We start from the raw sequence: 16,802 nt of genomic DNA, 5'->3' as shown, positions 1-16,802 counted from the left end.
CCAGCAACAATGGTGCATACACAAAGGACTGTTTGACCGGCATCACCCTAAACAGCTTTGGGGTGGGGCTCTGCTTTATAAAACTGGCAGATGAGATGGTGTACTGCTAACGCATGTGCAAACTCAATCCTCAAAGATGAAAAAACAAGCCTTTCTAGCTCTCAAATCTCAGGGCCTTTTTAGATTAATTTGGAAAAATGGGAATACTTTTTTCCCCCAGTATTTTCCTTTAACTCCTATTAGTTGATGTCACTGCTATTCCAAGTCCAGAAAATTACATTTCTATTCAACATTAGGGTAGAAAGGAACATAGCAACAGACCAAACACACAATGGAAGCATGCAGGGGGGTCAGACTTAATGCAGTGGGGTTGACTTAATGCATGGGTATTAATGTGCACACAGAAGAGGCCAAGCATGTCACTTAAGTTAATGCGAGCAAAGGTCTGCACCAAGGGTCTAGAACATTCTAAACAGGCCTTAAGCAGAGGAGGAGATGTAGAGGGGAAACGAAGCTGAGAAAAATGAGCAGGAAATGGGCAAGATGACTCATCTATACTTGAACGTCTGACCTGTTAGTTGGCCGTCGCCTGCAGCAGGGGCGATGCGAATGTAAGGTGTTGTAAGCTGAGTCACGATTATCGCGGCTAAGGCAAAGGAGGATTCCCAGGTCAGCATGCATGAGGGAGAAAAAAGCCAGACTGAAGCTAGGCTAGCAAGAAGAATTCCCATCAGTACAGAAAACCATCTCAACTTTGTTCCGAAAACAGCAGAAAAGGAAAGAAAGAAAGAAAAAATAAAACCACACACACACACACACACACACGCACACATACAACAAATTTTTCGTCTTCTGAATTCTCTTCTCTTAAGCCGTGCAGCCGGCTTAAGTGATGCTGTTGGAAGCTTTGCCTGAGACCCTGGGTAGATCAAGGAACAGAGAACGAAGTAAAGCCCCGCCCCTGACCCAAAATGTGCCTTCTGCACTGAACTGTAGGTTGACAGTGAGCCCAGTCCAAACTGACCATGGTGAGAGAGGTCTCTGCTAACTCTTATGACTTTTTAAATCATATTCGACCCCTTAAAACTATATGGTGATGTCACAGCGTTCCTTTCTCCCCATAACCACCTTTGCATAGGAAACTATATTCTTTCACTAAATACATTTTTATGTGATTTCTCTGATAACTAAGTTTCATGTAGCTTTTCATGAGGAACCTTTTTTTAATACCCTGTCACAAAAAGAATAAAAAAACCTGTATCAAGGATAAACTAGAAGCTCCAGCTCCTTGCCTTTGCTGTCACTGTAATAGCTAACATGTGCCCAAAGGAATATTTAAGGGATTGGAAGTGGACCACGGTGGCCTCTTGGTGTGCCTACACAGCTCGGCAGTTGTTTTTAAACAGTTAACATTTATGACACAGAGATATTGGAAAAAATAGGAAATTAAAACGTCAGTCGTAACACGATACAGCTGGAAAATGATGCAAAGAAAAAATATTGGAAAATTAAGACTAGGCTTGCATGAAAGATTACTCATTTACACGGAGCAGCCTGGGTACTATTAAAAATGTGACAGCGAATAAGGGAAATAGATCATGCGCCATCTGCAGACAATTAAAGCCCAAACTGCTGCTGTAGAGTATTTCCAGCCATCCCCTGTACCACTCAAGTGGCGCTGCTCCTTACAGCTAGCTGACTATCGTGACCGAGCTGGGAAGGGCCCGGCAGCGGATCTCACACTGCCAGTGAGTATGTTCCAGCTGCACCCGCCGGGATGAACAACACATGACCAAGACCATTTTCCAGGCCTGACCCATTCAGCATCTTTGAATGTAGCTGGAGGAAGTTTCACATTCTAAAATGCTGTTTCTGGGAGGCTTACAGCAACTCTGGGACCAGTGCTGGGTTCTAGGTTTACTTAGAGGAACATCTGAACTGCTGTATGTTTGTTAAAAGATAATTTTTAGAGAAAAACAGAATGCTTATCAAATATCACAAAGTGACTCCTATGAACCTAACCGACTCAGAGGTAGCTATGAACAGCAGACCTTCATAATCCAAGAAGGATTCAAACTATAACCTGACACAGAGCCCATTATGGAAAACGTACATAATGAGCATCGGGCCATTGTTCGGGTCTGTTTTCTGATCTGGTGGCTGTGCTTGTGTTTCCTGGGTTAGTTCAATAAATGCCCTCGACCGCTGTCAGTAAGCCCACCTCTGGCTTTTACAAGTTTTGTCAGAAAACAGCCAAATTCAATTATTGTCCACTAAGGCCGAGACTACTCATGACAGAAAAGCCACATTCTACAAAACCTGAAAAAATATTTATTCTTGATGACTTAGCTTCTTAATAATGAATCTTTTAATTTATCGTCAGTGCTGGAGATTAACTCAGAATCTAGCATGTGCAAAGAACAGTCTTCTGCTGTTGAGTGATAGTTCCGGCCTACAATCTGTCTTATCTGGCCTTGGATACTCAACGTTTTCTGACCCCACTTTAACAGGCCAGTGAGGTTAATTTCTAAAACAGATAAATTTGGCAAAATTAAGCCAGAAATTTCAATCCAATCCTCTAAGGAAAAATACTAGTGATTATTGCGGGCTCTTGCTTGAGGTGCGGCTGTACACATGAACAAAGAAACAACGTGGACGTGGGTCTCTGCAATGCCACTGGGGTTTCACGCAAAGTGACCCGGAGTTTGCTGAATTGCTCTTCCCACAGTATTTCCTGTGACTCAGGAAGAATGAAGTTGGGGTGTGAGGAATCTGGGACCCATGGGACTACTTATCTTCTTATCTTTTTAGAACCTTCCAGGGGTGAAGACAGTCCTGGGTTTATATTATGAAGACAATTTTAGATCAAGAGAAGAAAAATACTTCTCCACAAAATGCTGAATGCCGCAAGTGCTAAATCCATAGCCTGAGCCCGAACAATGGTGGATTAGCACAAGCAAGTGCCCTGCTCCATCCTTTGTTTGCTCCTGAATTGAATGTGAGTAATTAAAAGGAATCTTAATTAGCTTTACATCTCAACAGACATTCTTCTGGGCTCTTTTCTCCCGCACACTTCCAATTCTGTAGCATGACGGCCTAGGAAGGACGGCATTTCTTTGAACAAAAGAATGAAAAGAAAAACAGCGTAGGAGAAACTTCTCCAACAGCCTAGTGATTTTTTTTAAATAAAAATAAAACACTCGCATTTATGAATACAGTTGGAAATTGATCAGAACAATAGAAATCCTTCAGTTTTCTCAAGGTCTCCCGGCAAAGCGCGCTGTCACTGAATGCAAATCCAGGTCAAACAAAATGCCAAACTTACAAACAGCGAGGCACTCCCCCAGATAACAGTCACCTTAAAAACCGAATCTCAGAATAATAATTTGTTCTCTTCATGTCTGAAGGTGACAGCCTGACTTCCTCATTGTGCGGGAAAGATTTTAGTGTGTGTGTGCATGCCACATGGCTTTGATTCCTAGTTGCCCTGTTGGCTAGGGAAGGCACAACAAGGAGAGGAGAAGGTTAACATGTATGATCTTCCCCACGCACCAAAGCCCAACTCCTAACAAATTTCCAAACTCTTACCATCTCAAAATCCTCACAAATTGAAATATATATGTCTTTGTGTCTAGATGTCAAAGCTCACAGGTTACTCTATAAGTAACACACAGAAGGCATGACAGAATTCGTACAATAAGTAGAAGATAGCAAAGCTCCAATGACGGTATCATCAAAGAGAGACATAATTACATTCCGATAGGGAACGGCTTATCTTATGGAAGATTAATATAGACAGCTTAAGCTGGACGTTGCATCAATTAGAATGAACGTGCCTCATTTAACTCACAAGAACAATTTATTTCTATGGCAGACTTTGAGTTTTAAGTGTACTTTGTCAGACCTGCTCATCCATAGAGCCTTCTAAAGTCACAAGGAAAGGTTGCTATCCTAAGAATTATGATTTCTCTCAAGGATCTTAAAGTATATAAAGTTAAAGAAAGCACATACACTGTAATTGTTCAGATGTGGACCAAATGAGATTCGAAACAACTGAACGAATAAAAATTTGAATGTGATTTGTAAAAACATAGTAAACATTTGGAGCTGTAAAAATAGCTACAAGCTCTCCCGTCACCCCATGGTACAGACTGGTACTGGCAGAGTTAGATGCAAATGTGCAGAGCCTAATTCGTGGCCCCTTTTTCTAATTCAATAGAGGAGCATGTGTAGTGCATTTGCCTGCAATCCACAATCACAACTCTTCTCTGGACCCACAAATTAAAGGAAGAGGCATAAAAATATAGGCAACCCATCCAAAGAGGGGCGTCAGTGGCAACACACCTTAGCTTTTGTTTTTCCCGTGTCTGATTTTTATAGGTCTTTATATTCGTGATGGTGAATGTCAAAATACATCTTTAGAACATGATGAAAATAATCACAACACTAAATTTATAAATAGTATGAAGTCTAGTCTTAAGCGACACCCTCTTACTCGAAATTACAAACTAGCTCTTTGGGGAAACAAATCAACCTCCAGGCTTCCTCTGTGGTTTCCTGGGAACGTGACGTCACTCACACTCACAAGGTCACTGAGGAAGGCAGTGTATACCTGAGGCTCAGCCACTCCACCACACCATCAGCCAAGTGTGGCAAAGCACGCTTACATGGTGAGAACTCTTAAATTTCAAACATCTTCATTTCATGACCCTGGAGTTATCAGATCCACCCATTCTTCGGTTCTGACCTAACAGTTTAGACGGAACCCTGGGCTACAAAGGGATGTTTTAGTGTAAAGAAGGGAAACATTTCTCGTCGTGAAAGAGCCGGCTCGTCTGTTTGTGTCCTGAAAGGGAGGTGCTGAAGCCATGCATGCAGGTCCTGACGTGGCATAAAACCATGCCATGTGCCTTGAGGGAGCCTATTTCCTGAGGTGTGTACTGGACTGTGTTTTTAGGAGACAGAAGTGGCAATGTCAGACAGGGAATATTGAACTGGGTTTCTCCTTTCCCCCCAAAGACGTTATTTGGATAGGGTTTGGTGCTGTGTAAATGTTTGCAAACGACTCAGAAAATATGAGGGGGGTATTTAGCCAATCAGGCCATCTGACTGCCTAATCGCCCTTTGGTGAATTGAAAAAACGAATTAGGATATTGATGAGATTTAGCCAACGGGAGAGAATGATCCAAATCACCATCCAATGCAATCCACCGTGAAAACAGCAAACTTGCCAGGTTTCCGTATTCACTAGGATTCTGTTTACGTAATTGTTTAATGATGTAAATGAACAGGGTGACAGAAATTTTAAAGCGCTCACATTAGATTGGGCAGTGACTCATATCTGTTAAAGAGAAGGTCGGATGATTCCATTTATCAAAGGGCCATCCATCCATCACTTCTCTGCGGGGTGCAACACTAGCAGCAACAGGGAAAGAGATCTGGGGGCAGGGGCTCTAGAAGCCTAGGGTCAACCCTTGATACAGATCGTGAGATGCGTGATCCTGGTTAGTCGGCTCACCGCCGAGCCCGCACACAATACTTGAGAAGCGGCTGCCCCGTCCCCTGCTTGAGACAATGGAGAGGAAAAGGGTGAGAAGGCATATTCAAGGGGCTTGTGTAATGTGCGGCTGTGGCAGGACACACAAGGCATGACAGACTGCCACCTGAGATGGATGGACTTTTCCAGAACGTAAGGCTAAGTGGCATGTCATAATACAGTTCTCCAGAGGACTCCTCTAGAGCAGGGGCTGCTGTGCACCTTAGACCTGAGGGTATGGTGGGTACCTGGTCCAAGGGCTTTGTGATACTGCGATAACTATTAGCTGATAGCATATGGCAGTTGATAGGATAGACTGAAAACCATAATTTAATTTACTACTTATCTATTAGAGTGTCAGTCAGGTAAGACATAAAAATGTCTCTGAAGCTCTCTCTAAACAGATGGGACTAGACACCACAAACCCCTGTGAATGAACAAACTACCAAGGAGCTGAGCATGTCACCTAGACCTTCTCACACGATGTGCAACCAGGAATTCTTTGCTAACTCTATAGTGGAAAGGCTGTGGGTATTCATAATATAAGAAGGCATGAGGGGTAGGGAAATTTTCAGTACCATCTTGGCACATTCAAACTGTCTCCTAAAGTATTATGGTACTTTCAAAGAACTCATCCACTGCGACCTGATTAAATCTCAAGCCACAGACCCAATGGTATCCTCTTCTCTCCGAGTCTAATGAAATCATCAAAGCCTCTTTATCGCCCTCCTGGTTCCCCTGGTGGTCTGGAGAGTGTGCTTCATGGCAAGTGTTAATGCATAAGGCTTCAAGTGAGCAGAGCATTCTTATGCCTCGGAGTGCTTTCCCAGACGCTCCTGTACAGGACGGCTGAACCCTGAGGCTGCTGAGCCACTGCTACCCGAGTGCCAGCTCACATGTCTGTGCCTTCTTCGGGAGGCTAACTACGGGGAATGTGTGGTGGTGAGGATCCCTAGCCACGCTCACTGCTCACACTTGAACCAGGCCCAAGAACCAGGAGAGCCTCTGTAATGTCCCCTGGATCCTGAGTTCATCAGCGAAAACAGCCCAGGCTGTACAACATTCCAGTCACATCACTAAAAGTGGAAGGCATGGCAGGAGCCGCAGCCTGTGCCTGAAGCCCCAGCTACTTGGGAGGATCACCTGAGCCCAGGTGTCTGGATCTAGTCTGGCCATTGGGGTGATGACTCCTCTAAAAAAATGGGTGTGTATGTATGTAGTATTTTACTCTTTTACATGTGAAGATTCACTGCATATATGTCTACCAGTTATTATATGCGTACGTTTAAAACATGAATACTGACGTCATAGAAAATAATTAATATTCTTAAAATAACTTTTATAAAGACAGCCACTGAAAACTGCTCGGGCTCTAGCAGTGTGACTGATTTTGAAACGGATCTCCATGAAGCAGTATCAACTACCATAGGATCCTAATGCCCACCTACGTGCATGTATGTGCACACTCGATATACATACATAAACTGATTTCAGTGAAGTTCTTAATATATTTTCAGATGTTTTCAAACACAGCATAAAATCAATTTCAGGAACACACAAACACATAGACTATCTCAGAGTTTTAACCTACCTTTTGTGGCCACTCGGACACAGTCAATTTTGGTTTCCTGTATCAAATGAAAAACGAGAAATTATTATCCAGATTGTGTTTAGATCAAGGGGAACGTAGTTCTAGGGAGTTAACTCTAACAAGGAGAGAGCCCACTGTTTCCAGTGTGGCTTTTTCTCAGAGAGACACGCCCAGGAGGCACGCCCAGATATACCTTCTGCTAGCAGGATGGAGGCAGCAGACATTTCTGGGCCACAAAGAGAGAAGCGATGCTTTCGATCTCTGTCCTGGTGGCCCGTGATTCCTCCAGCCCTGTCCCTGCCCCCATGCAACTGACACTGGGGAAGAATCTGCACCCTAGATGCTCCTGCCTCACACTGCACAGGTCAGTGGCCATGACACGTGGACCTAAGCCGTGAAGCAGAGCGGGTGAGGCAGAAGCTAACAGCGCTTCCTTTCACGTCACCTGTGCGGTCTCCTCTGCACCCTAGGTTGGTCTGAACAGGAAAAACAGGCCATTTCAGGATTGACTCGATAATAGCTTTTTGCTTTTTCTTTACTTCCATCCCATCTTTCTTGAGCTCTTTTCTCTCAGAGAAAAAGAAGACGTCTGATTTAGTCAGCTGCAGGATGCACGCCGTCTTGGGGCTGAGGCAATGGGCCAGAATATGCTTCAAAGACAGATGCTCCGGACCTCACAAAATTTGAAATGAGCTGAATGTTTGTGTTGTAGCAACACCATCACCGGGCAAACTAGTCAGCTAAGCAGAATGACTAGCCAACTTTCGGTGAGGAGAGAACTGGAAAACAGTGATTATCGTGTTGACAATACGCTTTTAAATCACCACCAAAACCCACACATACGCAGTTCTTTCCATAAGTTTCTCTCGATAAAAAAAAAAATATAAAAACGTTTCCAACTGAAGCACACAAAACCAAGGCTAAATTTTATTTTCACTGTGGTCTCATTTAACTCCTGCTTACATCAAGAAAGAGCCTAATCCACAGACATCTCCCACACTTACCCCATTGGCTCTACTAGCAGCTTGGTAATAAATTCTGTAGCTTTTATGGGGGAGGAGGGGGGTGTTCCAGTAGCCGTTGTACGTCCTGTTGTCACCAATGGTAAAGGGCTGTGCGGCTTGGAGACTGTCTGCGGGAAACTCGGCAGCGAAGTAGTACTGCGAGTTCAGTAGGGAGGCGTTCTGAAAGTGAATCGGCACTGGGTAGCACTTCAAGATCTCTGTTGTCTTCTTGGCCCTCCGAGGACGCTCCTCCTCCACAACTATTTGATAGACACTAGAAAAAGCAAAAGAGAAGGAGCCATGATAGTTCATGGTCACTGAACTTGTCTACTCTGTCTTCAATCGCCAGGAATTTGGACACATTGGGGACAAAGAGCACAGTGGACCTGGTGGCTTGGACACAGTGGCTCTTGCTCAGTGCTCTTCCTGAGCCATTCCTCATGCAAAATACCACAATGAATGAGCTGCTGTGTGTGGGTGTGTGTGCATGCTTTTGGAGGCCAGAGAGCAACCTTGCTCGTCATCCCTCATGAGTTGTTGAGACAGGGCCTCTCACTGGGACCTGTGGCTGAACGGTTGTTCCTTTCTCCCCAGCATGGCTATTACAAGTGCACATCATCACTGAGCGTTTTACAAGGTAGCTCGGCACTGGATGCAGGCCTTCCTACATATGGAGCAAGGACTTTACAGACTTCACACAACCACCCCCCACCCCGCCAAAATCACACACTTATTGAGAGTAACAAAACTAAAAACTTTAAAAATTCACTGGACAGTCTCCACTGTCATTTTCTCACGTGGAACTGAAGATCTGTTTGCACTGAACTAATTCAGCTTACCCGATAAATGAAATGATATTAACCGCAGGTTTGCAAAGGGAAAAGCAACATAGTATTCCCCTGAATTAGACTGTATGAAACACACGTGAAGTTTTAACAAGTCACAAAACACAAGGTGATGTGATCAAGATTGGTGACCTTCCCATCTGTTCTCACACCCTGTGCCCTTGGTGGAAAGAGAAGTCGATAGGAGAAGGCGACAAGGGATCAGAACTCCCAAAGCTGAGGCTGCACAATTAAAGTGATTTCTAAGAGAAGGCATAAACCACGCCGTCTGAACCACGTACAGAGCAGATGCGAATGAGAGTCTCTGACCCCTTGCACCAGGGCACCCCCAGAAAAGCCTCCAAACTTCAGGAGAATGGGAAGGCCTGGAAATAATGGAGTTTTGAAAAATTAAGGTATTTGCATTCTCCAGAATGAAGCAGTTTTATAGGGGAAAAATATCTCTTCTTGAGAAAAATGAGAGAGAGGGGGACAACGACAGAGAAGGAGGGAAGGGGAAGAGAGAGAGAAAGAGGGGGGGAAGGGAGGGAGAGAAGGAGAGAAAGAGGGGGGGAAGGGAGGGAAAGAGGGGGGAAGGGAGGAAGAGAGGGAGAAAAGGGAGAGAAAGAGAGAGGGGAAAGGGAGGGAGAGAGGGAGAAAAAGGGAGAGGGGGGAGAGAGGGGGAGGGAGGAAGGGAGGGAGGGCTTTCAGAAACCAAATCAAGATTATATGAAAAACCTTCCAGGCAAAGAGACACATTGTTTTCTTATACTATTAGAAAGGCATGGTGATTCCTTCAAGTAATGAGCTAACCCATGAGGTTTTCAGAACAACGTATCGTGACTGTGGAGGGAATCATGGGAAGGATGTGTCACCCTAGTTTCCTGGGGGCAGCCTCTGCTGGTTTCGCCTGGTCTGCATGGCCTCTGAATCTGCAGTCAGCCAATCTGTCTACCTCTGGGAACACAACCACTTAACACACTCCGTTACAGTCATAAAACACATGCTGCCGTCAGCCCGCCATTCTGTCTAACTAAAAATCAATTCTTTTAGGGCATCCTAGTGACACTGTGGAGTCTGGTAGTCTCCAGGTTACAGCGCGATGATGAAGCAGATTCTTACCAGTGATGTAAAATAGATAAAAGGAGAAGGGCTGGGAGTCAACTCTTGCTCACATGAAAGACTTTTCACTGGGTCTTGTTAGGTACAAGGCACTACCAATTCTGGAAGATTGCCTGAATGATACAAGCAATAGTAAATGAAATAGTTATCAGACCTCATGTCAAAACCAGGACACAGAGCGGAAAGCTAGAAGGCAACCTGTATTTCTCTCTTTCTCCTTGACTTTTTTCATCTATAAACATTTGCACACACCGATTTAAAACCTTATGTGAATGTTGACTTATCGGCACTTCTTTTGTTCAGAGGATTGCCTTGCTAATGACACATATAGCCAAGAGAATATGGCCAAAGGGATACAGTAGGTGTATTTCTCAACCGTTTCCCTTGGGAAGTCAACTGCCAGGTAGTAGGGTCAAGGAACTTGAATCTAGGGCTGACAGGACACATACGGGTGTTCTAGCCAACAGGAAATGTCATATCCTGCCAAGACAGGGTAAGATAGTATTGAAAAGTTCCTTGCCTTTAATAATGGTATGTCACTTATGTTAGGCCTTAGCCAAAATTGGTTGACTCAACGTTGCAAACGAGACTTTGGGTGATTGCCCAGGTAGTCAGTTGTCTCTGTCAATTGTTGCACATTTTGGATATATCTCATTTGTTGAGTAGTGTTTATTCCCTTCTCAGATCTTTGACGGAGTTGAAGATTATATAATTGTAGTTACTCTCTACATTATTTGGACTCCTTGAGATAGAATGTTTAGCAAAGCTTTTGTTCTCAATATTGTTTGTTATATTTATTATTTGTTGTTATTGTATATAGTTGTATTTGGTTTAGTTCTGTCTTATTTAGACAAAAAGGGGAGATGTAGGGATAAGTCCTGCCCCTTAAGGGGCATGTTCGCCTCGGGCTAATGTTGGCCTATAAATTTGGCAAGCATGCTCCCAGCCATCAGGGCACACTGTGTGAGATACCTCAAAGAGCTACGTGGTTGGGCCTTCAGAAATGCGGGGTCCTGACAGACTCCAAGAAGGAGCTTCCCGGCCCACTCTTTGAAGACCCAACAGCGCAGCACAATGCAGTTGCTTATAGCTTCTAAATCTTTCAATGATCTGATCAGTATCAAATGGAGTGGGCATATCTGATTGCTATGGTTTGCTTTCAGGGGCTTAGCTTCCTTCGCCCAGCTCTAATTCTCACACATTATTAGTCTTTATTCTCAAAAGAGAGGAGATGTCTTAGGGTTTCTGTTGCTGCGATGAAACACCATGACCAAAAAGTAAGTTGGGGAGGGAAGGGTTTATTTGGCTTACACTTCAGCATTGCTGTTCATCACTGAAGGAAGTCATGACAGGAACTCAAATAGGGCAGGATACTGGCATCAGGAGCTGATGCAGAGGCATGGCGGATGTGTGTGTGGGGGGGGGGGGGGGGCGGTTCTACGTACTGGCTTGCTTCCCATGGCTTGCTCACTCCATCTTCTTAAAGGACTCAGGACCAGCAGCCCAGGTATGGCACCACCCACCATGGGCTGGGCTCTCCCCTGTTGATCATTAAATGAGAAAACACCTTGCAGCTAGCTGGATCTCACTGAGGAATATCCTCAGCTGAGGTTCCTTCTTCTGATGTCTCTAGCTTGTGTCAAGCTGACACACAAAACCAGTCAGTGCAGGAAAGGTGGACAGTAACATTTTTTTAATACTCAAGCGTTATCTTTATTCTATTTTCTTACTAGTCGACTTGGTAAATGAAATTTTATTTTAACTGTGTATACAGGGAAAAGCATAACCCACTCATGGTCTGGTAATGAACGATAGTTTCAAGAGACCACTGAAGGACTTGGAACACACACATACATACATACATACATATTTCAGGTAAGTGTCGGTCCCATGCATTACTAAACTGCCCATCCAGCAACACAGTAGCCACAGTGAAGGGTCAAGGTCAAAGTGAAGTAGCTCATGTGGCAGATGGCAGCTGTGGAGGAGAGTTAACGCAGTGTGCTCTTTGATAAACAGCACTGAGAAAGTTTCTCCTTTTTCTTGAACTGCTTGAGGACTGAGAGAGTAAACTTAGCTAGACTTAATTCTTCCATTCCTAGTATCTGAGACTTTAACTTAATTTGAGGGATTCTCATGCCTTTCGATGAGAATGGAAGGGTAAGTGGATTTCTAATGATTATTGCATACGTCTAAAAATGTTATCAACACCCAACAACTGCGTTCATAAAATGGGCAAGCCATCATAACGACTCGCTCCACAACGGGTCTCTCCACTCCACAGAATGGATTCTAGCACTGCCTTCCTTTAGGGTCAGTCTTTCCGGTTCATTTGTCACACGACACGGTGGCCAAGGTCTCCATTTAAAAGCCACCTCTGGAAGCATTCTATACAAGCCGCAGCAGAAGCGCAAAGACACAGGTGAAGAAAAAGTTGCTGCTATCAGGTCACCTGATGTCTGACAGAGGACCTGCAATTCAAGCTTTCCTGTCTCATTAATGTATAGCAGGCTCAGAGGCCACATGCCAGTTTACCCAAATCATAATCATAGCAAGGTGTCGCTACAGCTGGCTGTCATCATCAGCTATGGGCCAAGGGATGCTTGTTATCATTGCTCACTCATCCTACCGGAGGGGCGCATGTGAACCAGCAGCCTAATGCAGGATTTTCCCTTGTTCCTACAGACATGGTCGCTATACCAGCTGGCTTCTACTTTGGAAAACACAGTACCTGGAGGATGGTATGGGGATCCTTTCTCTTTTATCACGTCAAGGGATTTATCAGTGGTATTGCTATTAATTTTTTTTAAACTTTGATCCTCTCCTGCATCTGGATCTTACCACAAATGCCCTGCAGGGAGGCATTCTCCTGGACTTTGTCCTGACTTCAATACCAGGCTGCCGCCTCCTCATCTCGCTCTCACATGAAATCCCTTCTTACAAAAATTATTTATCATTTGGGCATCTGTGCCACAGAGCATGTGTGGAGGGCAGCAGGACACTTGTGAAGGCCGGTTCTACCATGTGGCATCAAACTCAGGCCATGACGTCTGGCAATAAGTATGAAGGATGTGATGGAGGAAGGTCATTGGCTAATAAAGAAACTGCCTCGGCCCATTTGATAGGCCAGCCTTTAGGTGGGTGGAGTAAACAGAACAGAATGCTGGGAGGAAGAGGAAGTGAGCTTAGACACCATTTCCTCTCCTCCCTGGGGCATGAAGCTCTGACCCAGGATGGATGTAGATTAAGATCTTCCCTGGTAAGCCACCTCGTGGGCTACACAGATTATTAGAAATGGGCTAGTCCAGGTGTGAGAGTTAGCCGTGAAGAGGCTAGATATTATGGGCCAGGCAGTGTTTAAATGAATACAGTTTGTGTGTTGTTATTTTGGGGCATAAGCTAGTAAGGTAGCCGGGAGCCGGGTGGAACACAGCCCACAGCTCCTACTACAGAGGATGTTTCCCATCTGAGTAATCTGCAGAATTTCCCCTTTTATTGAGACAGGGTCGTGTGTGTCTCAGGATGGCCTCAAATTCTCTATGAGGATGAGGTTGAAATATAAAAGCTATTATATGATGGTGATGATGGGTGTGTGTGCGCAAACACACTGGCCATGGAGTGTGAGCATGTGTGTGGATCTAGAACAATTCTACGCGCTCAGTTCTTGGTTTCCACTTTCATACGGATTCTAGGTATCTAATTCGGGTTTCCCCGGCTTGCACAGTAAGCACCTTTACCCACCGAGCCATCTTTGGGAGTTCCTTTTGATTCTGCAAAGTCTACTTGTGAAAAGCAAGCAGAGTGCTTCTGACTTTGCATGTGGGTCCCGACTTCGCCTGACACAACCTGTTTGTCTGTACCTTTTCCTTAGCCTGGGTCAGGTCTGACACTTGGATATTGTTCTGCCTAACATGCAGGTCAAAAGTGTAGCTCATAAAAGAGATCTCTATCACCTCTTCCTGGGGCTTATGACTAGTCTGCTGTTTTTATCTGCTCTGACTCAGCTCCAGATTCACAAAAATATGCTTCAGTGAAGATTTGGAGTCATTGGTGCCTGTGGATCATTGCCTTCAAGTCTTAGAAGGTCCTGGGTGAAGATGGTCACTACTTATGTCAACTTTTTTGTCTTAGAAGTGCATATTTTTGAAAGGATAATAAAACTCAGAAGTGATTTCTAGGTTATGTGTGACAGTCAGATTATGGATATCTGAAGATACACTATACCCCAGAAGTGATTCCTAGTAGTAGAGTACACATTATTTGTGACTGATAGTTGGACCGCTGATATTTGAAGGCATTCTCTGCTTTACTTAACTTGGCTATTAATTTTATTTTTATTTATTTCTTGAATACCTAAAAGTCAAGAGAATAAGATATAACCAAGAGAAGAAAAGCTATGTGCACAGACGGGGCTGACTAGATTTTGGATAACCCACAACTGAAGAGTCCAGGGCACTCAACTCTGCATCTGCCTCCTGGGCCATGGCTCATGCATTTTACTTCCCACCAGTGCCTTTTCCTACCTCATCAGTGCATGCTCTGTGTGGGTGCGGTCACTTGCTTGTGAATCCAACAAAAACTGTTTAAGTGCCTCCTGTGTGCTAGCGCTGCCCTACTTTAGCTCAGACAATGCAATTTATTATTCTGTCGCGGAGCAATCCTTAATGGCAGCAAGTTTCTTTTGTGTGGCGTACACCTACATCTGCATGAATGAAAGATAATTCTTGTTTTTTTTTAGACAACAATTTAAAGGAGGTTAGATGAACGTCTGACAATTAACCAGCAATTTAACGGGCCTCCCTTTTAGTCAGCTGGCTAACTGACAACACACACCCTTCTCCACATACATCACACTCTCAATGGCTACCATCTACTCATCTCTAAAAATATTAAAGAAAGCATTAAGTTGACCAGAGCAATTTCAAACCCCAAATGCCTTTTCATCCTTGGTCCGCAAGACACATTAGATTTGCAAGCAGCCAGGCTTCAAATCTATTTGCTCTTTAATAATTTAAGCACTCATAGGTCAAACAGCTCTTTTCTATTCCCCTTTATCAAAGTCCGTGTGCTAATGAAAAACAGCCAAGTCCTCTTGGCCACAAAACTGCCACATGCTACAGTCCCCTGATGGGAATTAACATGTCGTTAGTCCCCAGGTCAATGGTACCTTGGCCACGCTATTATGTTTTCTATTTGTATGAATAACATCAAGTTATTTATGAATTTCATAAAAAAATCTTCCCATCCCTAATCATAATCTTGAATCTAGTGTTGAAAATCTCACCGTTCAAATGGGTTGTCTGAAAAAGATTAAAGACAGCAAATTCTCAAGGCCGGAAAGCCGATCAGAAGTTCCCAGGCTCAGCATGCTGAATTAAAATTCTATTATTCTTTTAATGTATTACTCAGTTTTCTTTTGTTTATTAAAGTCACACCACCCCTAGGCCTATGCATTCTGGAATTCAAAAGTAACAAAAAAGCCCCCGATAGTATTTGCAATATTAACATATAAGCCACGGCGAAAAGGAACCCACCGAGATGTGACATCACCACCTCAGAACTTACCTATGGAAAGAGACTTAATTTAAAATTTAATTTATGCCAGGCTTTTCTGTAAGAAAACTCTAAGGCCTTCACAGGAAGAAGAAATCTGCATTTAGATAGAAAAATCACATGAAACAGAGCCCAGGAAGGAACACCCGAACAGAACATCTTTCGTCTGCATCCTTAAGCTTGAGGGTTCAAATGCGGTGCGCTGTTTTCCGCACTCCCCAAACTCTGAGGCCTTTCAGAGGAAGCGCACCATAGCCTTGAACTGGACTTCAGATTTTGACCCACCTCATCCCACAATTAAACACTTGGCTGTGAAGTCTGTGTTTCTTATTCGTTGATTCTATTTCTTGTAGCGTGAAACATTAGGGGGCTACCTGACATGAAAGACACATTAGGGGGTGACCTGATGTGACACTTTAGGGGTAACCCAACTGTTCAATAGAAGCAGGGATCTAGACGACTGGAGTCAGAGAGAAGTCATGACCCTTTCAATGTGGCCTTGGCCAGTTACTTAAAAAAGGCACTTCTGATCAGTTCAGAGACTTATTGATACCATTCTTGGGATGTCTAACAGTGATTCTGCCTTCATTTGCAGTGTGGGGCATAAAGCCCATATTCTGTATGAGTATAAAAAGGGAGGGGCTGGGGCAATGGCCCAGTGGTCAAGAATTCGTGATGCTCTTGCAGAGAACCCGAGTTCAATTCCCAGCACCCACAGGGTTGGTTCTCAACCATCTCTAATTCCACTCCAGAAAACCCAAAACCCTTTTTTGACTTCTGTGGGCATTCACACACACACACACACACACACACACACACACACACACACACACACCTTTTTAAAACGGAGCAATTATATCAATGACTTTCTGAAGTCTAGTTTTTCATTATCCATAAAACAAGCACATCACACATAATAAGTAAATAATGTAAGATTCAGGTTTGTTGCCTGCAACTTCAAAAATCTACATTCATCCCATTTTTTTTTTGTTGTTGTTCAGATATAACTTTCTCCTAAATTGAATAATGAACGAAATGCTCCCCACACTCTGGTAAGATGTAGTGAGGGGTTTTAAAAGTGTTTCACTAGTTTGAAATGAGGGATTGGAATCAGAATGGAACCTGCTGTCACCATGACTAGGGTTCCTTGGTTCTTTAAGCAGAATAGGCAA

General features: G+C 43.9%; 1 protein-coding gene across 9 annotated transcripts in view; it reads right to left on the bottom strand.

Annotated features, from left to right (window-relative positions):
* The window catches only part of LOC121442760 (receptor-type tyrosine-protein phosphatase mu), a 695,160-nt gene that overhangs the window by 243,698 nt on the left and 434,660 nt on the right, over positions 1-16,802 (bottom strand). For 6 of the 9 annotated variants that reach the window (XM_041644372.1, XM_041644376.1, XM_041644373.1 and 3 more), the window contains exons 12-14: positions 8,132-8,405; positions 7,128-7,164; positions 572-646 (exon numbers count right to left, since the gene is read on the bottom strand). In XM_041644372.1, the coding sequence (XP_041500306.1) occupies positions 572-646; positions 7,128-7,164; positions 8,132-8,405 (386 nt within the window). The remainder of the gene's footprint in view (positions 1-571; positions 647-7,127; positions 7,165-8,131; positions 8,406-16,802) is intronic. The other 3 variants (XM_041644378.1, XM_041644380.1, XM_041644381.1) reach the window with 1 other exon arrangement.

This window comes from Microtus oregoni, unplaced genomic scaffold (genome assembly GCF_018167655.1).
Source record: "Microtus oregoni isolate MIOR12 unplaced genomic scaffold, Mior012 000095F_ref0000231, whole genome shotgun sequence".
Classification (NCBI taxonomy): Eukaryota; Metazoa; Chordata; class Mammalia; order Rodentia; family Cricetidae; genus Microtus; species Microtus oregoni.
The sequence above is the reverse complement of the archived record's forward strand: the minus strand, read 5'-3'. Positions and strand labels throughout refer to the sequence as shown.